Source organism: Carlito syrichta, unplaced genomic scaffold (assembly GCF_000164805.1).
Source record: "Carlito syrichta isolate Samal-C Ts95f unplaced genomic scaffold, Tarsius_syrichta-2.0.1 Scaffold303625, whole genome shotgun sequence".
NCBI lineage: Eukaryota > Metazoa > Chordata > Mammalia > Primates > Tarsiidae > Carlito > Carlito syrichta.
The window spans coordinates 1,175,918-1,199,916 of NW_007247721.1; the positions used below are offsets into that span (position 1 = coordinate 1,175,918).

At 47.0% G+C, this 23,999-nt stretch overlaps 1 protein-coding gene across 1 annotated transcript in view; it reads left to right on the forward strand.

Annotated features, from left to right (window-relative positions):
- The window catches only part of ADD2 (adducin 2), a 58,750-nt gene extending 35,392 nt beyond the window's left edge, over positions 1–23,358 (forward strand). The window contains exons 11-16 of the mRNA XM_008058776.2: positions 1,970–2,227; positions 3,362–3,481; positions 5,254–5,343; positions 7,611–7,758; positions 9,125–9,253; positions 16,737–23,358. Coding sequence (XP_008056967.1) covers positions 1,970–2,227; positions 3,362–3,481; positions 5,254–5,343; positions 7,611–7,758; positions 9,125–9,253; positions 16,737–17,044 — 1,053 coding nt within the window. The 3' untranslated portion in view covers positions 17,045–23,358. The remainder of the gene's footprint in view (positions 1–1,969; positions 2,228–3,361; positions 3,482–5,253; positions 5,344–7,610; positions 7,759–9,124; positions 9,254–16,736) is intronic.
- The last annotated feature ends 641 nt before the right edge of the window (positions 23,359–23,999 follow it).

Here is a 23,999-nt window from a genome sequence, read left to right on the forward strand (position 1 = left end):
ATTTATAAATATGGTTTATGCCTATAAAGTCTTAAAAAACTGAAAACAGTATTCAAAATAATGAGAATATTTTAAGTTGGCTAATTATAAAATTGTATATAAAAATTTTTTTTGTATCTTAGCATTAACTGCTTTATATTAACTCCAAATATATTATTGGGAGAAAATAATCCTATTTATAACTGCAGTAAAATAATAATATGTTAAAAACCAGAACCTATTTATTAAAAAGCCGTAAAACTTTAGCAATAAACATCAGAGAAAATGTGAAATCAGTGAAGAGATGTAGTTTATTCTTGGTTAGAATGCATCCATGGGGTAAAGAGATTGCATCCCCAAAATGAATCAGTAAACTCACTGTGATTTTCTCAAAAATGGCAGAAGGTACATGGACTCAACACAGTATCCTTTCACATGAAATTCAGAATGGCTAGGAAAATGTCATAAAAAGAAAAGTAATTAGGGATTCTAGTTCCACTCCACCCCATGATAAAGTATGAAAAAACCTTAGTAACCAACTGGTGTGGCACTACCAGAATGGACAAGTAAACCAATGCAACCACTTAGAGAATCCAGAAATAGATCCATAGTATATGATAATTTAACATGGGATAAACAGGCATTTTATAAATCAGTGGGGAAAGATAGACCACTAGCCATCTGGAAAAGAAAACTAAGGTAGATTGTTACTTCATTTCTTTCAACAAGATACATTCCTGATTTATCAAACATTTAAACCTAAAAAGTGAACTCATGGAGGAATTAAACAGGTTCATATTTTTGATGCCCTTGTGTCGAAGAAGACCATGTCAAGCATGGCAGAAAAATCTGAAATGATTAGATACTGACAGATATGATCATATAAAAAAATTCACAACTTGTATTTCTATAAACCAATTTCCCACCATAATCAAAGATAAAAGACAAAGTATGTAGGGAAATATTTTCAACATCAGTGACGGCCCAAAAGATCAATATTCTTAAATGTAAAAAGAGATTTTACACATCAATGTAATGTACTTTTTTCAATGTATTGAGAGAAACATCTCAAAAGAAAAATGGGCTGAAAACATAAACAATTTTCAAAGGAAGTTATTCAGATAGCTGTTATATGTAAATGTCCAGTTTTATTGGTAATCAAACGTACATGCACACAAATGTACGCATAGAGAAATGATTGGAAAGGTTTTAGTGGTTGTCTGGGGGTGAGACTTTTCACTTTTTTCCTTATGTTTTTCTCTATTGCTTAATTTTTCCACATGAGTATTTCCTTTATAAGAAGAACAATACCTTGATGCCATTTTAATTTAAAAATAAAAAAATGAGACAGTGGTTGGGGGAGGCATGTGTTACTTCGACAGCTGCCGGGATTCCCGAGTATTTGTTCTTACTGAGCAGCAGTCAGCTCTGGCTTTGAGGGACATGGTCTTTGTTTAGGAGACAGGAATGTTCTTGAGTCAGATTTTGGGGTCCCGAGAGGGAAATTGTTAAGGAGCTTCAGAACTGAGGAAGGGAGAGGTGACTGTTAGAATCAGTTGGGAAGCAATTAATAACCCTATAGCCCAGGCCACACTGTGGTCCAATTAAGTCAGCAACTCTGAAGCAGGGCCCAGGCATCAGCACTTTGTAAAACTCGCAGGTGATTCCACTGTGCAACCAGGGCTGCGAACTACTGAACCCAATGACACCTGGAGCTCTCTTTGGGTGATGAGTTCTGTCTGGTCCAAAAGAGTCTAGGGATTTTTCTCAGCCCTGATCAGAGGGCTTGCTGGGATGGAAGAAGGGAGGGGCTGGGGGACCAAGAGGAGAGAATGATGCTGAAATATACCAGAAGAGTGGCAAGGCCTAGATTGTCTTATGGAGATTTGTGTTAAATGGAGTCCTTTAAATGGAAGGTAGCAAAGTGTATGCACGTGTGCACACACAGACCTTTGCCCACCATAAATCGTTCTATTTTTGTTCTTTTTAGGGCTACAGAACGGGCTACACGTACCGCCACCCCTTTGTTCAAGAGAAAACCAAACACAAAAGTGAGGTGGAGATTCCTGCCACGGTGACAGCCTTTGTGTTCGAGGAGGACGGCGCCCCAGTGCCGGCCCTGCGGCAGCATGCCCACAAGCAGCAGAAGGAGAAGACGCGCTGGCTCAACACGCCCAACACCTACCTGCGGGTCAACGTGGCCGACGAGGTCCAGAGGAGCATGGGCAGCCCCCGGCCCAAGACCACGGTAAGGGAAGCCCAGGACGGACCCAAGTGGAGAGGGGCGGCTACATTTGTAAGGTGAGGCAGCTATGAAAGGGGAACAGATCTCTCTTGCACCTGGGTTAGTACCATCCTCTTAGGGCTTTCACTTGGGCACTTGGAAGCAGCTGTTCAGGCCCACTGAGCCTCTGTCCATCTCATCCTTGCACCTCTGCACTGAGATTTTGGGTCTGAGAGAAGATTTCTCCAGAGAGCAGCTGGACCAGGCCACTTCCAGCAGCACACGACCCAGGAGCAATTGGTTTTTGCTTCTTGCTCCCACATCTGGAGGGGGCTTCTGGGAAATTCAGGGCTGGGCATCTGACATTTGGACTGCAAACTGAGGAGGTAGATGGGGTAGTCACTTCTATTGGGTTACCTTTTCTCTCTGCCTCTCTTCCATACACACAGACTCTTAATTTGATTTTTCAAAGTAGTTGATGACCAAATTGAACAGCCCCTTATAAAACAATATGAAACTCTCCAAACTCAAATAGTTACCTAATATCGACGCCCAAAGATGGTTTCCAAGGTTCTGACCCTGACTCTCCAGTGTTCTTTATGGCTCACTATTGACCAGGGGGGCCTTCTTTGGCAGCTGGGTTATCTGTCACTCGTCTCTCTCTCTCTCTTTTTTAAATATGAGTTGGAGTCTCACTCTGTTGCCCAGACTGGAGTACAGTGGCATGATCATGATGATCATGGCTCACGGAAGCCTTGACCTCTTTGGCTCAGGCTGTCCTTCTACCTCAGTAGCCCAAGTAACCGGTGACTACAGGCACACACACTATGCCTGGTTAATTTTTTGATTTTTTTCTAGAGATGGGCTTTCGCTCTGTTGCCCAGGCTAGTTTGAAACTCCTGGGCTCAAGCAATCCACCTGCCTTGGCCTCCCTCCTACATGCTGGAATTACAGGTGTGAGCCACCATGCCTGGCCTCTGTCACCCATCTCTGCTCTCAGAGACAGACATTAAAGAGGCCCAAGAAGAGAGAACATCTGTGTCTAGGCTTGCTGATCTTCCACTCAGGCTGGTGGGTCCAGACCTTATGGGTGTACCACTGGGGAGGACGCTTGGACCTGCTTCTTTGCCTCACCCATGTGGCCTTGTGTTTGTGCAGTGGATGAAGGCTGACGAGGTGGAGAAATCCAGCAGTGGCATGCCGATACGGATCGAAAACCCAAACCAATTTGTGCCTCTCTATACTGACCCTCAAGAAGTGCTGGAAATGAGGAACAAGGTAAGTTCGGGGCTGCTTAAATCACCCCCTCTTCTCCCTCAAGGGGGGTCTGAAAACCAGCCACACAAGCTGAGTTACTGGGATGTGCCTGGCTCACTAACATCCCAGATGCCTCATAAGGAGAAAGAAACCACCATTGACTGGCCACGTTCCCTTCACTTTGCTAAGTGCTACACTTACGTAGTCTTAGATGACCCTTTACACAAAGGAGTGTTTGCTTTACACATTAGCTATGACTGAAAGACCTGTCCACAAATTGAGTTTTTATTAATTTTATGCCATTTTTCGTTTGGCTTATTTTTTTCAAGATTTCAAGATGCTTTATGTTTATTTCTGGACCTTTACCTGCTAGTTCACTCATTTATAATTCTAATGCTTTAAAAACTACAGTTGTAGCAGGCCACCTGCAATAATTCAGACAGCTTCTAGGACAGTGTTTCAATGAGTGGTCCAGACCCCCTGTAGCACTTGTTTAAAGGTCATATTTCTATGTCACCCTCTGCCCGAGGTCCATATTCAATAGCTGTAGAGTAGGTTCAAGAATGCAAAGGGGAACCTAAAAAACTCTGGAATTTTTATATTTAAAAATGTGTGTTTATTCTTACGTGTTTAAATCTCAGTCACCTTCAAAGCATTCTCCATCTGATATAATACCCCTCTCAGGACACTTTTTCCACTGCTCAAAAAGAGTTTTTGAACTGCCAATTTTGATGCCTTTTAGTACTCCTGCCGTTTTTTTGTTTGTTTGTTTGTTTCACCTCTTCCACATCAGCAAAACATTTCCCTTTGAGAAATTTTTTATTTGGGGAAACAAACAATCACTCGGGGCAAGATCAGGTGAAGAGGGAGGGTGGGGCACAGAGGCCATGCCGTTTTTGGTCAGAAACTGCTGAACACTCAGTGTGGTGTGAGCTGATGCGCTCACAAATCTCCCATCATGAAATGGGCAAATGTGATGAAAGAATCTCCAACAAAAAATTTACTGAAGCCAAACGCTGCCTCTCACAACAACGCTAGCAAGTACACTGATGCCAGTGGGTTCCTAGAACATTCACCTAGTGCGGGAAACCTGTACTACAAAGGGCCTGCCTTCCAAAAAATAATTCTGGTGGGTGTTTTTGCCCCCCCCACATATGTATTTAAAACAAATTCCTCAGGGGTTTAGGGATATTAAAATTTGAGAACTTCCCTCAAGGATCTATTGCACCTCATTTTATTTGTAAAACTCCTTGTACAACTCCTTCTCAGAGTTCACAAAAATCTGGTGTTTGACATAAACTACTAATTTGCTCTGGAACCGATATGGAGACCATCTCTTAGAGTGCACGGGTTGTGTTAAGATAGGGAACGGAGCTCAGCCTGTAATCCCGCGCCTTTGGGAGGCTGAGGTGAGTGGATTGCCTGAGCCCGCGGGTTTGAGACCCACCTAGGCAGCAAGACCTCATCTCTACAATAAATCAAAAAATCAGCCGGGCGTGGTAGCGCACGCCTGTAATTCCGGCTACTTGGAAGACTGAGGCGGAAGGATCGCCGGAGCCCAGCAGGTCGAGGCTGCGATGGCTGGGAGCGGCCGCTGCACTCCAGTCTGGGCAGCAGAGTGAGACTCCAACCCCCCCCAAAAAAAAGATAGGGAACGGGCTCCTACGCTGCTGGAAGACCCTTCTAGGCCCCAGTCAGAGGCCATACTGGACACCAGTACATACCCCCCCAAACTCCACACTCTGACCCTGACAGCCAACTTATTCTCACTCTTCCTCTCCCTCTCCACACAGATTCGAGAACAAAACCGACAAGATGTGAAGTCGGCGGGGCCTCAGTCCCAACTCCTGGCAAGCGTCATCGCCGAGAAGAGCCGAAGCCCGGTACAACAGAGGCTGTCCCTGACTGGAGGGGAGACGTGTTTGCCTTCTGGGTCATTCGTGCCTGGGTCTGGGCGGCAGGACCCCTGAGACCTCATGCCCATCTTCCCTGTGGTCTTGGGCACTGATACTCTTGCTACAAAATGGAGGCCCACCTCACAGGGGTGCTGTGAGGACCTGGGAGGACAATGTCTAATTGTTCCCTTTGGGCATTGAGCGGGGAAGCCGCAGCCCATTCTGCCCATGGGAGTGATGCTGCCAGCTTCCATACCCTCCACTGTGGAACTCCACTTTGCCCTCTCTTAGAACCCTGCAAAGTGGGGACTCATGGGCATGGGGTTGCTGGCTCCCAGGTGCCCCAGGCTTGCCTGGCCCTCAGTGTTTCTGAACTCTGTGCCTGGATATGGCATCATCCCACCAGAGCTCTGGGAAGATGTTCATGTATCCATAGAGAGGGGCTGTGTAGATAGGACCAGGGCTGCCACAGGATGGGAAGGGACAGTTGTTGCTCACACAGCCCCACATAGAGTTAGAAAGTATTAAGTCGTTTTTGTGCTTGAGATAGAAGTCTTTTTGTCTAGTGCTTAGCAAAAGAGGTAGAGTTCAGAATTCTGGCATGTGTTTTAAATCATTGCTGTGCCTTGCAAGGTAGCGATGTGCATGGCATTTTTCTTAGCAGTTAAAAGTGGGAGAATACAGGAAATGTTCCTCTCTACAGAGCCAAAAAAAATTTTTTCTTTGAGTCACGGTCTCTGTTGCCCAGGCTGGAGTGCAGTAGTAAGATCATGGCTCACCACAGCCTTGATCTCCTGGGCTCAGGTGATCCTTCTGCCTCTCAAGTAGCTGGAACTCTAGGACCGGGTCACCACACCTGGCTAACTTTAAAATTTTTTTGTATAGATGAGGTCTCGCTTGTTGCCTAGGCTGGTCTCGAACTCCTGGCCTCAAGTGATCCTCCTGTCTCGGCCTCCCAAAGTGCTATGATTATAGGCATAAGCCACCACACTTGGCCTACAGAGCAAATTGAGATGATGTAATGATTTCAGGTCATGCTACAACCCCCAAGGTAGGTGCCCATTTGCAGAGAAATGTAAAAGTTGTATAATCATACCTATCTCCACCCACCCCAACTCAGCCAGATGAGGAACACTTGCCATAGGGTCAAGGGTAGAAATAGCCATGATTCTGGGGGGATGTGAGAGTTCAATTCAATGAACAAAATTGCTAAAAAAACAAAACCTACCATTTTATGTGCAGTACTCTTCTCAGGTCTCTCTTTTGGGGATCTTGGACTTGGATTCTCCTTTGACTCCATGATTCCTTCTGTCAGGCCTGCTGCTGCCTCCCTTTGGAGGGAGCCCATGGGCCCACATAAGACCCTCTGGTGGGCCAGGGAAGGGAGGACTGGAGGGCTACGGCCTCACCTCCCTTTGGCTTCACTCTCCTTTGCTCTTCCTCAGCTTCAGACACTGCATCCTGAAAGGCTAAGATGAGGATGCTGAATTAGGAAAAAGGGCTGAGGAATCTGAATTTTGGTCCTTATCTTGGGATAGAGAAGTCAAAGCATTCCTGAAATTTGCACAAGGCCCAGCTAGTCAGCTTCCCAGAGCCAGGGTCTCCACAGAGGTGGTGAAACACAGTAATTTTGCCAGTATCCCTGCAGGGACCTGCAGTACAGGCAGGTTGAAGATCCGAGACTCAGGAACTTGGGCCTGCTGTAACTTATGACTGTGTACAAAATAAGACTAACAGTTCGGACTGAGAATGCAGAAGCCACTGTGTGTTTTGCATATGATTTAATGCTGTGTGTTGTGGCTTGCACTACTGTTGTGGGGGGTGGGGGGCAGTGGTAGGGAATGGCTGGCATGAAGCTTGCTTGAGCCAACGCTGTGCTTGCTGGGCTTTGGCTGACTGACTTTGGGCCACGAACTGTATTTGCATAGTGATGGCTTGGAAGTGTCCATAGAAGGGATTGCAATAAAGGTGTGTCTTCCTTCCGCTTGGGAGCATCCTTTGCTTTTATTTCAGGGGCTGAGTGTGGACTCCCTGTATTCACCCAGGCAGTTGCAAAATCTGGGTCTAAGGGTGAGATAGCAGTGGGGAGGAATGAGCAACCCCTGCCCCTAGGCCCTGAGCTTTTTTCCAAGTTGCTGCATGCCATGCTCTCCCTAGCAAGACCACTGTTGCCACCTGAGTCTGAAAGGAAGCTGGGGCCTGTGCCCCAGCTGCGGCATTCAGAGAGCGACACACACTCTGTGGTTAACTTTCAGTCTACAGAGAGCCAGCTGATGTCCAAGGGCGACGCGGATACCAAAGACGATTCAGAGGAGACGGTGCCCAACCCCTTCAGCCAACTCACTGACCAGGAGCTGGAGGAATACAAGAAAGAGGTGGAGAGGAAGAAACTAGAACTCGATGGTAAATGACCCCGAGGCATCACTGCTTCAAATCCCCCAGGGTGGAGGGGAGTCCTCAGGACCACGCAGAGAGGATCTTCCTGCCTCATCACCAAAGAGTCTTCTTACTACCGCAATTACAATCATGCCCCCCCCACCATTGCTCTGTGCCTAATGGTTACACAGTGCCTTCATGACCTCACTTGACCCTCCCATCTGGGCATAAAGGAGTTAATAGCTGTAAAATGCTTAGAGTAGGGCCTATAAATATGGCCTTGATCAGCAAACACCAAATAAATGGTAGCTATGATATGATCATTATAATCATCATAATTATTATTTTCTATCAGGTCTGGTACAAACCTTTTAGCTGGGCAGTCAAAGCTCTCCACCAGCTAACATTTTTATGTATTTTTCTCACTCCTTTATTTCAGAAGCTCTAGTCAAACCCATCTTTCCATGTTGCTTCCCAACCATTCATACTCACCATAACTTTACGCCCTTATCCATGCCTTTGTTCCTTCCTGGCATGGTTCTATTCTTGGCTAGCCTAATCCCAAATCATCAACACTTCAGACTCCGCCTCAAACATCTCTGCAGCTAGGAAGGCTTCCTTGCCACCCTCTCCACTCCACCCCAATAAGCTGTCTCTTCTCTTTGCTTCAAGAGCACTTGAGGTCAGAGACACATAATTCAGCGTTTGGTCATGTCCACCATGCTAGGCTGTCATTCCCTCAGGGTTGAGTCTTCTTCCACCATCATCCCACCCCATCCAGGGTCGGCCATCTTCCTGGGCACAAAGCCGGCACTAGAAAAATCTTTGTTGGTGTGTGTGGAGTTCTAATGTGCCCATTGGAAAAGTAGATAGGAAAACATAGTGCTTTTCATCCCTAGGGACTATTTGGACAGAAAATGTAAGTTAGATAAATAATAAATGAGCTACATGCAAGCAAATCATGGGTGTTTTTAAGGTGAGTTAGCAGTCCTTCATGGATCCGTCTCTTGCCTGTTTATGTGCTCATAAAGCACCTGGCTGGTCCTCCTCAGGCGGGACAAGGGCCAGAGCCAGGCTTTGGTCTGGCCATATGGGAATTCTGCATTCTTGCCATCCACATCCAGGGTAGCACAATGGTAGATGTGCTTTGATGAAGGAAACAACATGACTGATTTCTCCTTTGGCCTCCCTGAGGAAGTAGCAGAAATTTTTTAAAAGGTTAGGAAAAGCAGCTAACATCAGCTAGAAGGTTCATTACCAGGGGGGAGAAATGATGACCAAGTAGAAAAAAGCAATTTTTACAATTCTCAGTGTCTGTCTCTCTCTCTTGCTCTCTCTCTCCCCATCCCTCCGCTTTTGACCTCTATCCTGAGGTGGTTTTCTCTGTTTTCAGGAGAGAAAGAAACAACCACAGAGGAGCCTGGCTCACCTGCAAAGTCTGCACCTGCTTCTCCAGTGCAGAGCCCAGCGAAGGAGGCAGAGACGAAAAGCCCCGTGGTCTCTCCTTCCAGGTCTTCAGAGGGTGAGTCATACTGAGCAGGCTGGGAGGGAGGGAGGTGCATCCACAGGCTGAGAAGTGTCTGCACGGAAGCAGGGCAGGTATGCACGCGGCAGGTACCATGCCTTCCACAGTTGTTGCCCCTATCCAAAAGCTTCCCCCTCCAGCAGTTAGGGGATCTGAAATAGGGGTTACCAAATTGGTATCAACTTGGTTCATGCACAAGCTCTGACACTCCACCTTACAGCTGAAGCCCAGTGTAAGCAGTGATGAACAAGTTAGTAATTGACCACAGCCTCCTCACCTCTGACTCAGACATGGGTGGGGCTGATGAGCCTTTCCAGATGCACTAGCCCAGTTTCTCTGACTTTAATGTGCATGGGGACCACCTGGGGATCTAGTTAAAATGAAGATTTTGATCCATTACATTTGGGATGGAGCCTGAGAGCCCTGCATTTTCCAGGTGATGCTAATGATGTCATTCTCAACCTTAACTGCACATTGGAATCACCTGGGAAGCTTTACAAATCCTGCTGCCTGGATCCCACCCCCAGTATTTCTGGGTTAAATGGTCTGGAGTGGGTGGGTGTTGAGTACAGCCTGGAGTTTTAAGATCTTTCTAGGGGAATCTAAAGTGTAGTCTAGGTCAGGAACAGCTTCAGTAGAGAGATAGTAGTTTAAAGAACTGCATTCTAGGCTCGGCTGAACTGCTAACTAATAATAACTGCTAATTTTAACAAATCAGATAACCTCTCTGTGCCTCAGTTTCCTTATCTGTCAAATGGGGCTGCTAATCCTTTCCCCTTTTAAATTTATGTGTAAAGGAAATATAGGTGCAGACATACTTTGAAAGAGTAAAAGCATGATTTAAATGTACATTCTAATTATGGTTACGATTAAGAATACATACATAGTGGATAATACTTATAGTGTCTAGCCACCTAAATTATTCAAGGTGTCTTTAGTGGGCTCCTGGAATCACTCCAGGGCATGAACACACCCCACCTGGGTCCTCCAGAGAACCCCAACACCCCACAGAAGACTGTACTGCCATCTAGAGAGCAGCAAACTGTTGGAGTCTTCTTCCTCCTGAGTAGAACAGTCACATACGTGAGAGCCAATGGAATCCCCCAATCCTGATCTCCCTTCATAAGCTGCTCACTGCCTCAAGGGCAGCCCAGCATTGCCAGAGGAAACTCATCTGCTTGCGGCCAGAGCCCCAAGTGGATGTCCCCCAACTGTGTGTATTCATTGTGTCTCATCGTGGTGTTGTCAACCTGTCTCCACAATGTCTTCCTTTCTCTTCCCATTTGTGCCTTCATCAAAGGAGTTTCCTCCGATTCTGAATACTTGTCTCTGTAGTAAGTATAGAGAGGCTGTTTACTAACTCACTCCAACACTTGCAATGGGGGAGGGAGGATTTTTTCCAAAGAAGTATATTTCCCCCCAAGTTTTTCTTTTGCAACTCACAATCCCGCCTTCAGGAGGTTTCCCGGCTGTGAAACTCATGACCAATTTCACATGCACTATGCATGGACATACATATGGTGCATGCGCATACATACACACACTAACACACAGAGCACACATGCCCAGAGGCAACAAGTGCCTAGAGTGAGTGGGCAGTGGGGCAGCGCTTGGGCACTCCTTGTGGTAGAGTGCTTATGGCCCTCAGGAGTCACACCATCCCTGCTCCTAATGCACAGCCACCTCTGAAGAATCCATGACCCCTTCTAGGCTGTGGGCTTCTCCACTTGTGTTTCCATCAGGGTGGTTGGATTCTATACATGGTAGTCTAGGTCTCCCCAGATTGTAAAAACAGAAGTTGTTAGACTTTCTGAAGTCTGAGGCTGTCTCTGTGGCACTCCCTCTGCATTCCGTTGGCTATATCTAGCCACAGGGCCAGTCCAGATGTAGTATGGGAGGGAATTAATGCTAGCATGTGACTACCTGGAGACCTGACTCATTGGGGCCATCTTTGCACACCAGCTGTACTATACCCTGAAAGTATATTTGGGTGCTCAGGGGAACCTTGATAGCCCAGCTATGAGTGAGTGGGAGTTAGAGTCTACAGCATCCATTCACAAGACACTCCACTTTCCTGTCAGTGTTGCTCTCTCCATCCTTGGAGGAGGGAAAGGTGGGAGGAAATATCATTCTAAACCCATGCTTCCCAGTGTGTGGCCAACGGGCCTTTTGTATCAGAATTACTGGGGACTTGTTAAAAAACTATCGATTTCTTGACCCACCTTTTGTTTCAAAGTCTATTTTAGGGACAAGACAGGAAGCTGCATTTTCACAAGCTTTCTGAATAAGTTTTTTCCAACACTGACGTTTGAGAATTAAAATCAAGACAGAAACTCTGTGGCAAATTCTCTGCATGGCCAGCGTCCAGCTCACTGATCAGCCATGATGCAGTTCTGTTTGCTAGTTTTCTGTCCCCACTCCTCTGTTCTTCTGGAACCTTGTGGGCCTGTCTGAGTGTTGCTGCCTGAGTGCCCAGCCCCTGTGTTAGTATAGGGCACATTTTTCCCCCAAGGTATTTAATGAAACTTTCTATAGCTTCTCTGTGCAATGGTGTGGAGTTGCCTTTTCAACAGGGAAGTAAAAGCAGTACATGGCAGTGACCAATTCTTCATGCATTTGGAATATGTCGTAATCAGTCTGGTTGACCTTGTGTTCAGAAGAAAGTCAGTAAATCCTGTTTCTCAGCCCTCCACTGGTGTCCTCCATGCCGCAGAGAGAAGGGCTCTCTAAGCTGTGGGTCTGGGGCTAGAGGTCATATGTTTGACCCTGAGATGTTAGCAGGCTAGGGGAGGAAAGGCAGTCTTCCTTCTTGAATTAGGCAAGGTCCATATTCCTTCCCCACATTCTCACCCCAGTGCACTAACACAGAAGAGCCCAGCTGCTGAGCGGAAGCATGGCCTCCTCTGTTGAACCTTCATCTGGCCTCACTTGGCAAAAGTCAGCAGTCATAAACAGCTCGAGCACACTGTCACAGAGCTGGGGGGTGGCTGTCAGAGAGGAAAAAAGGCAGAGTTTCTGTCCTTAGCAGTCTGCCTGGGTGATGAATGGACTCTTTAAAGAAAAAAAGATAAATGACACATACATGTAAAATGAATATATGAGCAGTAGGTTTGGGGCGGGGGCAAGATCATTCTCCAATGTCAGGGGGAGAAGCAAAGATAAAGTATGGCTTGACTCAGACCTTGGGGAGATACGTACTTGAATCAGCAGACGGGAGTGGAATGGGCTGTGCAGAGGTGGTAGCCAGAAGGCTGGGGAAGTGGGCATTCCTGGAAGGGGACTGTATTAGGGTTCTCCAGAGAAACAGAACCAATAGGACAGAGAGAGAGATGAGGGGAGATTTATTAGGGGAATTGCCTTGCGTGATTATGGAAGCCAAAAAGTCCCATGATTTATTATTGTCTCTAAACTGAGGAACAGGAAAGCCAGTGGTGCAGTTTGAGTCTGAAGGCCTAGGAAGCAGGAACTCTGATGTCTGAGGGCAGATAAGATGTTCCAGCTCAAGAGGGAGAGAACTTGCTCTTCCTCTACATTTTTGTTCTATCTGAGCAGGCACTCCGTGGGTTGGATGGTACCCAACCATGCTGATAAAGGAAGATCTTTATTCACTCTACTAATTCAAATGCTAATCTCTTCCAAAAGCACCCTCACAGACGCACCCAGAAATAATGTTTTGCTGGCTATCTGGGCATCCCTTAATCCAATCAAGTTGACACATAAATTAACTATCCTTCTATCATACTCAGTGATTTATCACAGAAACAAAGAACTGAGTACCATATGTTCTCACTCATAAGTAGACCTTGAATATTTACCATAATACTATAACTAAGGGATTGTAGTAGTCGGAAACTGCCGGCTGGGGGTGGGGTAGGCACATAATATTAATAAGGGTAGCTGATCTCAAACCAGGCAAAGTAGGGACCAAAAGTAGGCCCAAACATTACCTGTACAATAACCACTTCCATACCTAATCCTGAATTGTACCCCACATCTCTAAAATAAAATAAAAAATTTAAAAATTAACTATCTTAGCCACATCAGTGGCCAAGAGGCAACCTGAGTGATTGGAGGTTGTGGGATAGTGAGAGATCAGGTTGGAGGCAGAGTATCCAACCAGCTCTGAACCTCCCTACAGAGCCTCTCCTCCTTTTCCAGCCTCTGGGGGTCTTTCAGCCCTTCGTCTGCCAACCCACAGGAGTCTGGGTGTGGTCCCTGAGTCGAAGTCCAGTCTTACTCCCAATCACCGGCTCTCCCGATACCTCCTCTCTCTTCTCCAGCTTCCTGGTCACCATCCTTGGACAGAATCCCCCAGTTTCCAGCCTCTGCCCAACTCTGCCTACTCCCACTATCCCCTATTCCTAGAGCTCCAAGTGCTCTACTCTAGAGAGAAAGCCAGTGGTTCTTCTTGGAGGATGCTGTAAGGTGAGCTCCCATCTTCCCCTAGTTCCTGGGGCCCCTGCCAGCTGTTAACACAGGAGGATCTAAGCTTTCAGAGCCAGTTCTCAATACTTTTCAGGGGCCCAGGACATATTTATTTCTGGAGCTCTGCCCCTTCTCTTAGTCAGTAGAACTGTCCGGCAGTTTCTGTCCCTATAGTTGAGGGAATGGTGACCTCAATTTGGAACCTGACTCCTCCAAGCCACACTTTCTATTTGCCGTGACTCCCCAAACAGTTCATGATGTGGGAGCTCTCTGAGATTATTGTGGGTTCATTGGGTGTGGCCCTCATTTTCTAGGTGGTGAGAAGACTCCTGAGTGTTGCTTTCTTAAACCAAGACACACACCAGGGGCTGAGGCTGTAGGTTAGGTTGGCAGCAGGGCAAAGGGGCTTGGATGAGGGGCATGAATGAAGGAGCTGTTGGAGTGAGGATACTCTTCACCACCAGGCAGGAAATGCCACTCAGATAGAAGATGAAAGCCCCTCTTATGCACGGTTGTGTTCCTAGACTAGAAGGCAAGTACCCAACTGTATTTCTGCCCACTCTCCTCTTCCCGCTTCACCTGCTATCTGCCCATCCACCTTCTGGTTCCCAGGCCCCTCCCTGTCACTCCAGCCTGTTTCTCTCTGCCTGGAAGGCCCTTTGTTCACCCCTCTGTGTCTCCAACCTTCACCTCAGACAACAAATAGGTCTGAGTGTTACTTCTTCCTTAAAATCTTTCCTGATCCCTATTCCCAATTCCAGGTGGAAATGATCACTCCGTCCTTTTTGCCTCCATTATATGAACTTCCATCATAGCAACTGTGAAACTATCACTTGGTTTTTATGCCTATCTCTTCCTCCCTCTAAACTAAAATAAATTAGGGCGAGACTGTGCCTAGTTAATTATGTAACTAGCTCATAGAAGGGATTCAGAAAATGTTAGTGGAATCCATGAATGGTCAAAGGCATGAGCAAACGAATGTGTGAATGGATTTATTCCAACCAAGCCAATACCATCACCACATCTTCTTTCTTGTTTATCCCAGCCTGAGCCTTCTAAGCTCAACTGGACCCATCCATGTGAACAAGCACTACCCCTGAGTGTTGGCCTTTGTCTTCTGTACTGCCTGGTCCTTCCATGGCTCTATAGCTTCAACCCAGACCCTCACTTCAGGTCCCTCACTTGGGTGACACATTAGGACACATTTTTTCAAGCTCTACCCTTGGCACTCAAGAATATTGCCAGATGATGGCCACAGGACCACATGGCAGGAGGTCAGGGGACTGGAGCAGGGGCTGCAGGAGTCAAGGACATAGGAGAACTGGGTAGCTGGATGACGACAGGGCATGGCCTGGGCAGTGGGAAGAGTGGGGGCTGGTGGCCCACATCTTTAAGTCCTAGAGGGAGGTGCTACTCCAGTAGTACTGGCTGGGAGAAGACGCTGAGTGCCCAGCTAGTTTCACAAGTTGTGAAAGGCCTCGTGATGCAGAGATCTTGCCCAGGGAGTTCAAGTAGTCCATTCTAACTGTCCCCAAACTTTCTCCCCTCTGTCCCATCCTCCACATAGCTATCATTTTCCTAGACTTTACTCCTGTCAAGACCCCTGGATTTTTCCTAAAACTTAGTTCTCCACCCCCTCCTTCTGTAACACTGGTTATACCTTTCCCCATCACCCACATTCCCATGTAGCTGAGCGTGCCAGAGTTTCTTCCTGTGGTGTGGCAACACACATACTGCACTTGGACTTGCTCACGCAACACACACACATACACACACACATACACACTATTACACTTGTACATGTGTCATACACTCTCACTCATGCTGGCTCACACACTCACTCATATTCACACCACATATGCATTCTCACACTCACTTATACATGTGTCATACATAATGCTCACTCACACACACTCATGGCACACACCACACATGTGTGTCACACACACATTCACATTCATGCCCACATTCATATACTCACACTCATGTCATCTACTCACTCGCTGGCATATGCTCACACACTCACATACCACACACTCATACCGCAGAGACACACACACACACACACACACACACACACACACACACTCACACATTCACTTGCATACACTCACTCACACACTCACACTTCTGTCAGTTCATGTGGTGAAAAGAACATGAACTAGAAGCCAATAAACAGAATCCTGCCCACTCTTCCCATGGGGTGGAGGTAAGCCAGATGATCTTTGCGTTGCTTTCAAAGTCCGGGGCTTTACAATTCCCCCAAATCTGGGCATTTCAAAGCTTGCATGGAAGCAGAGTGGGATGAAAACCAAGAGAGGGAGAAAGAGTGACAGGAGAGGTAAGTTTCTGGGGCCTGAGTGGCTCTGGCCTTGAACATGGGAACCATCCCAACAGGTTCTGAGGCAGAATAAAGGCCTGAGGGCTGGAGGGTCACTAGAATGGGCTAACCAGGGTAGCACTTTTGGGTAGCACTTACGTCTTGGAAAGACAGGGTCCCTGTCACTCAGAGAGTTCCACTGTTCCTCTGCCTGCTGCAAAGACACTCTCCATTTTCCCCAAAGTTCCTCAGTGGTGCAGAGAATGTAATTTCTATGTTTGTATTGGTGTAACCGAACCAGTTACAATCCTTAGATGACTCCACCGAGATGTACACAATGCACCCCCCCTTCCAACAGCCTCTGTCCTCCTCGTGTCTGTTCTCCTCCCCCAGCTCCCCCTCCCGCTGCCTAGAAAAGCTCTGAGCTGGACCTCAGCTGGGCCCTAGCCATGTTCAGACATCAGTATCTGTCTAAATTCAGAGACAGGAGCCCAGAGTTTCCAGCCTACCAAGGGCATGTTCCAGGGCAGGCCACGTGGAAGGGGGTGTAGTCTGGATGAGAACCCGGTCCTTCCATCTGTCCCCGAGAGCCCTGCTCCACCCCTCTCCCTGTGTCAGGCTGCCCCTCCCATCACTCTGGACTTACTTGCTAGAACTGCATAGAACTGTTAGCCTAGGGTGGAAACTCTCACCAGAATGAAATCTTACTGGTCGTGTCTTTTGATCTTGTCCTAGAAGGTGCTAAGAAGACAGAAACAAGCAAAGCCACCACAGAGCCCAAAGCAACCCCGCCAGAAGGAGTGGTGGTCAACGGGAAGGAGGAGGAGCAGACTGCAGAGGAAATCCTCAGCAAAGGCATGAGCCAAATGACCACCAATGCTGACACGGATGTTGATACCTCTAAGGACAAAACTGAGTCGGTCACCAGCGGCCCCCTGTCCCCAGAGGGCTCACCCTCCAAGTCTCCCTCAAAGAAGAAGAAGAAATTCCGAACCCCCTCCTTCCTGAAAAAGAGCAAAAAGAAGGAGAAAGTGGAGTCCTGATCCCTGGCACCCCTGGGCTTCCTTCTGCCTCCTCTCGCTCCTCCCCTTCCCTTCTCCCATCTCTGTCCCTGCAAGCATAGGGCCAACAAGGGATAGCATAGCAACCTGGGTCGTACTCGGAGAGGGACCTTGGAGATGGCCCGGTCCACTTCTCATTTTACAGTTGCCCCAGAGAAGTCAGGTGATTTGCCCTGTCACACAGCTAATTAGCAGCAGAGCCTGCACTAGAATTCAGGTCTCCTGACTTCCAGTTCAGTGCTCTTTCCGCTACCTGACACTGCCTAGTCATGGGCCCTCTTTGTTAGGATGCTGCCCACCAATCTGAGCCCAGGACCCAGGAAGGCCACAAATGGGCCATGAGCTCTGACAGGCTCAGACTAAATCAAACAGGTCACGGCTTCCCCGAGTAAGGTCCATTTCTTTGCAGGAACCCAATCTCCTGCTGATGGAGCTATCTCTGCATTTAAAAATCTCTTCTCTTTTCCATTTTGGATCCCTGCCCTGCTGCTCAAAGTAACCAGACAAATTGACCCATTCCCTCCAGTAGAAATTAATCTTTGTTCCCAAGGGCTGATGGCTTAGCTTGTACTTCCCCAGATACTAACCCTGAGCTTTCTTCATGGAACCTCTTGAGTGATGGATGGAAGAGCTGTAAGAGGTGACAGACATAAGGGCACGTCAAGTAAGCTGAGGACTGGGGGTGGTTTCATCAATTTAAGAAGCCAGGAACTTGACCCCTTTGGATGGTGCATCTTGGGCGCTTCAAAACTAAAACCAAATTTAGCATTAGGATAAAGTTGTCTCATGCTTTTGGGGAAATTTAAATCCTCTGTTGGCTTTGGGTTGTACAAGGAGGATCAAAACCACATGGGAAATGCTATGGCTTCCTAGCTTTGCATGACACGTGGAGCAATGTGCTGTACCTGCCTCACTCTGGTCTATCGGTCAGGTGTCCCCCAACCTTCCCTCACACCCAGAAGCACTTGTTCAAAGACCAAAACTGGCAACTTACTCTTGGCACCTTGAACTTGGCCTCTCTGGGGTTCCAACTCTGAGTCAATCTGGGTCCAGTAGTGGAGAATCAGAGATGAGCCCTTCAGGATGAATCCTCTTGCACCAACACTCAGAGAAATGCTTGGATGTCCCCAGCCCTGTCCCTGTCTGTCCATCCTGGGCCTTGTAATAGCCACAGCTATTGTTTTAAATGCCAACACTACCTTCTCATGTTCTTCCATGGGACATTGATTAATGAGCATTGTTGAATCCTAAAAGTTAGACAATCCGTTCTCTTTAAAGCACAGTGTCTTCAAAGAATATTTTTCCCTTTGTCCTGATTATTGTAAAAGTATTTTTGAAAGTTGTTCATCATAGTTTTCCATTTTTGAGCACGGACTATCTATAGACATTGTGCAGGCTTCACATACACAATATCCTTTAACCCTCATAACAATCTGTGAAGTGGGAAAGGTCATTCTCATTTTATGGAGGAGGAAAGTGAATCCCAAAAAAGATGATGGAGTTGTCCTAGATGATGTAGCTAGGAAGATCTGGAGGCTGGATTTGAACCCAGGTCAGTCTGAGTCCAGAGCCCTTGATGTTAACAGCTATGGCGAATGGACAACTTTAATCCCCAAGGATGGTGGTTTTAGTTTAAGACTATCCCTATGACTTGTCTCCATTGTATAATGTTAGCGCTTGAGATGAGGGTAGGAAACTACTGTGTTCACCCTCGTCAGTGCATGTGAAGCCCCTGGTTAACTGCTCTGAGGCGAAGCTATTGTGTGCCTCTGACAAAGGAGTGGCAAGAGCCTTTTGACTGGGACAGAAAATACAATCCATCGTTGGCTATTTCTTGAGAAGGAAGGAAACTGACATGTGGCCAAGGTACACCCATTACTATGTCTTACCTTTTATTTTTTCTTTTAAATATGTGGGGCACAATTCATGACCATGTCTTTAGTGCAGGTTCCTCACTGCTACCCCAGACCCCGTCTCTCTTCTACTTCCTAATTGGGTCAAGTCTTAGGACGGACAATCCAACAGTCAGGGGCACCAGTGCCTCAGATAAATCTGTCATATGAGAAATGCCTTTAAAAGTCTTTTAAAAGGGTAGATTTCATATTTACTCATTCATCTTTTCACAGTGTTTGTTAAACACCCACTTAGCATCAGGCATTATGCTGACACTAAAAGAGAGCAGTCATTGTGACTAGAATAGTAAGTGGCAAACAATGTTGGGAGAAGGGTGGACATGACCTCTGACGCAGGCTTCCGTGTATGAGTGGTTGTGGTTCACAGATGATGTTGACTGACTTTGCACTCAGCATGTTCTCTTTATTCCCTTTACAACAGTGAGGCATCACTTAGGAGAAAACGGAGCCTTGCTGCAGTGTCATCCTTGGATTTATGCCATGGGTGCACCTCCTGCTTATTCATTAGTTCCTTCCCCATATATTCTAGAAGCACACACTGAGCTCCGGTCAAGGGCCAGGCATGAGAGTAGGCAGAGTTTCTGCCCTCAAGAAGCTCATGAGCATCGGTGTGTAGACAAATTCCAAAACAGGCAAGTGCACCAAGGTGGCATAAGGATGCAATGATTAGCTGTCTTGGGGGCCAGAGAAATTTTCCTGAAAGGAGCAATGGCTGTTGGGTTTTCCCGGACGAGGAATTTTCCAGGAGAGCAAAAGAGTTGACAGGGTGAGGGAAGAATGTGTGCAAAAGGTGTGGAAGCAGAAGACGCCACCGGGGCTTCCACTGAGCCAGGCAGGATTGCCAGAGCATGAAGTGCAAAGCGTGTGTGTCGGAGGCCATTCACTTCCCAGAGAAGTAGGGCTGGGCACAAGAAAACTTGTAGAAAGTGTGAAGGAGCTAGACTTATCACAGAAGGGGTTTGGAACTGAGAACTTTAATCAGAGTCGAGTCATGGTCAGACTTGCATTTTAGGAAAATCCCTTTGGTGGCTGAAGGGAGAATGGAGGGGTGTGGGTGGTGGGCCTTTCTGAAACGTCGATACTAAAACATGTTTGACGGCCTGCCTCGTGCTCTGTTTTCCTCTATAGTAAATAGTTTTCAGCAGAAAATTCATTTCCATAAAATTCTTTGGATAAAGCACCTTCAGAGAGATTTTCAACAAGGAGAGGGAAACACTCAGAGATCTAAAGTTTCCGATTCTATTTTGTCTTGGTGTAGTATTACCAGGAAAGCTTGGCGTCCTTCTGCCATTTTCTTCTTCCCGTGTGCGTGCAGAATGTGGCGTGCTCAACTCAAGGCTGGAGGATGTGTACCAAAGGCTACAGAAATAGACACGTGGCCCAAACAAAACCACGGCTTGGCCGGTAAAAGGAAAGGGAATCTTCTTTGTCTCTGTATAAAAGTTGGCTGAAAGCTTTGACCAGTATTTGACTGGGAAAAATGTGTATTCAAGACTTGGTAGGCAGTGTGTTCATTTCTAGTTGAGCCACTGTGCTTGGAGCTGCCAAAGAAAGGGGGTAAGATTTGAACCAATGTGCTGACTGAGCTGGGGAATGGAGAGGTTTCTGAGCCTATTTTCACCAGAAGGTGGGGGAAGGGGCAGGGGAGACGGACAAATGTTTAAGAGAGACAGGCTTGGCTCTGATGACTCAATGACTCCCTATGGCTAGCACCCAGTAGTGGTGTGGGAAAACTATCCATGCCACATGACCTTTCCCCAAACTACAAGAAGCACTGCCAAGAGACACCCCTGTAGCCCAGGTCTAGGTTCCATGAGAGCTTCTTGTCTTGCAGGTGACCCAAGAAGGGTCCTATTTTGGCCAGTTGACTTCCCTCCACTGTTTTATAACTAAAATAAGGCTCTTCCTCTGTGAGCAGATGTTATTTTTAAAGGACTGGGGTTTTGGGGGGAAAAGCAGTAAGTTCTTGCAGTAAGAATTCCACTGTAAGTCACTGCCCTGTGCCACTGACTCATGTAAACTGAGCCTTGAATCCCATTTCTTGTGCATAACACTGTCACTCGCTCATGGGTATGTTGCAAGACAGACATTCAGATGTTGTTCAGCACTGTCATAGCAGAGGGCTACCGCTCTTGCCAACAGGAGGAGAGATGCTATACAGTCACCTCTTTGGTTGTCATGAATTTGAAAGAACCATGCACTCAACAGCGCGGCTCACCTCTGAAAGTCTAAAAGTGTGGATTTTTCCAAGAAGGTATACATAGGGACAGATAGACACAGCCTACCATAGGCCTGCATTCCATGTTTTTTCTTAAGTGTGAATTTTATGTTCTAGTTCCAGGCCAAGAGTAATCAGTTCTTGATGGCTGAACAAATGAAAGAGCATTTAGCCCTTACTCATGTTACACCTCAGTGGAAACCCTTGAGTTGGTTGGTGTAGTTGCAGTGCACTCTGAGTGTAGAGAAAACAGGTCCTCTAAACTCCTCTCTCACCACTTGAGCCCAGCTGTAATATTCAGAGTCTGAGAAGAAATGAAGGAGAAGATAAATCTATGATCTCTGCTCCTGCCAAAAGGACAGAGCACCCCACAATTCAGAACCTCATGGGGCATCATATCATCTGTGCCACATCTGTTCTAAAAGGGATAATTTAATGCGAGAAGTAGAGTCTGCAGTGACTCTAAGCTTGTGAGATATGCACGCTGGTTATCATTTGTGCACATTTCCACTTGTGCCACAATCGACGGAGCACACATGGTCGTGTAATCATTTCCCAAGGCCCTGTGGAACCAACCTGTCAGTTTGGATGCGGCACACTTTTTGTATGAAATGAGAGGCCACGTGCAGGGCTTGGTCACCAAGGCATGCTCAACACTCTTCTGCCTTTCGCAGCGAGAAGCCGCGCTCACCCAGGACCCACTGTGAGGATTTCAGGCAGGGTGTCCTCTAGTGGAGAAAGCACCTTTCATCATTTTTATGTAGACAGTTCCCTTGAGAATGTAGGCTTCTCAGGAACAGTTAGAAAGAATCTCCAGTTGGGAGTTTTCTTAACAATGCAGAAACAGTGGTTTGCATTCGTTCATACTTAGGTGATTATGAGATGCTACCATATTGATGTGTGGTGCCACTTGCCTTCAAGGTTTTCCCAAAAGCTGGGCCATCGCCATGAGAAATTGGAGCCTGAAGATGGGGGAGATAATGCTCACTATTGATGCAGGGGAGGGATTCAGTCAGAGCTGAAGTCCAAACCCCATCGTGAGAAGGTCCCTGGAGTTAGAGTCGGATCCTCGGGCCCTTTCTCCTCCACTGTTTCCCAAGCATCAGGAGGAGGCCAGCTGCGATGTGACAAATCTCTTTTTTCCAGGTGGTGTAAAGAAAATGTCATAAGAGCTTTGGGGGTAAGTGGGAGGATAACTGTAGAATGACCCTCAATTCTTCTCACCTCAGCAGATCATCCTGCATAACGTTGAAAAGCCCAAAGGCCAGAGCTTCCCTTTTAAAGTGAAGCAGAAGGAGGATGGCAGTTGGATCAAGGACAGAGGGACCACACTTGAAATCCATTGAAGCCCCTTATAAAATGGAAATGTATTGCAGGAAAGCCCACCCCCACATTTCCACGCCACCTCATGCCATTAGTCTTGCTTTGTGGGTGATTGTTTGACACCCGAGGACCACCCCGCCTTTAAATTCTTACAGTCTCCAACCAGCTTTCCAGTATTCGCCTCTCCAGGGAAGAGGTGAGGTGGGGGAGAACATACGTCCAGAGTCTGAGAGCGCCTGGTTGGGGCGCAGGGTAGCAGGAACCCAGTCTAGATAGAGAGTGCAGTGTTCTCTAAAGCTATGGATGGTTTCAGTGAAATGTCTGTGTCTGACAATCGTCACGCGAGAGTACTACTTACTGTCTTCCCCTGTACATACATTGTCTGTGTTGAGCTTTTCCTAGTATTGTGAGGTTTCAAGTAGGGGTTCCATGTAAATACTCTTTCTGCTGCTGAAATGCCGGCCCCCTGGAGTATGCATCACCCCCACCAATGGTTTTTTGCCTTTCTCTAGGCGAACCCTTTTTGAGCCACTGATGTGCAGATTGATGGTTAGTTTCTTGGGCTTTTATTTTGCAATTTTATATATATATACACATATATAATATATATATATATTTATGGGTTGGTTTTGTATAGTTTTCTGTTTGAATCTCTGAGCACCAAAGCTGCCCTTTGATTTTCACGAGAACTTTCCAAAGCCACTTCCTGAGCCCTTCTGCTGCTTTGGTGTCTGACTGTGTTGCCGGGGTGATATCTCTGACCGTGGATTTCTGTATGTATGAGCTGTTATCTCACCTGCAGATATTGCCCTAGTAAATCTAATGTGCTTGGCTTCCTGGTATGTGTGTGTCACCCATCTCTGTCGGCTCCTCTGGTCTCCTGGCTCCCTGCAGAGCAGAAGTCAGAAAGGGGACCCATTTGTGGAAACATTGGCCACACAAGAAACTGTTACCCTCGACCCCACTTCTCACATGGGGAAAGCTGAACATGTGTACAACTGATTTCTGACTTGGGAAGGGAGGTTATAAAATACTACAATCCCCGGAGAAGGAAAAGGCCATGTGGACTGGGAAACAGCTCTGTAGGGGAGGATGGATTTAGGTGGGCTGGGATAGGGGAGGTGCGTTGCAAAAACGAACGCATGGATGACCCTGTGGGAGAGCAGCAGCGGCAGGTTTGCAGGTCAGAATGGAAAGGGGCGCTCGGTCAAAATTAGAGGGCTGGGGAGAGCTAGAAAGTTGCCCCAAAGGCTGAAAGGGGAGTGGAGAAACTAGGCAGGGAGAAAGGAAGAGAGAGAAGAGCCCATTTGGCCCCACCCAGCTCTTCTTTACTCAGAAACTTGGAAGCTCAGTGTTCCTCAGGCATCACGTGCCCGGAGCTGTCAAGCAAATCATGCACAGCACTTCATCAAATCCCCACAAAACCCAGAGGGTGGTTCCATTATTACTACCCACTCTATGGATGAGGAAACAGGCTCTGAAG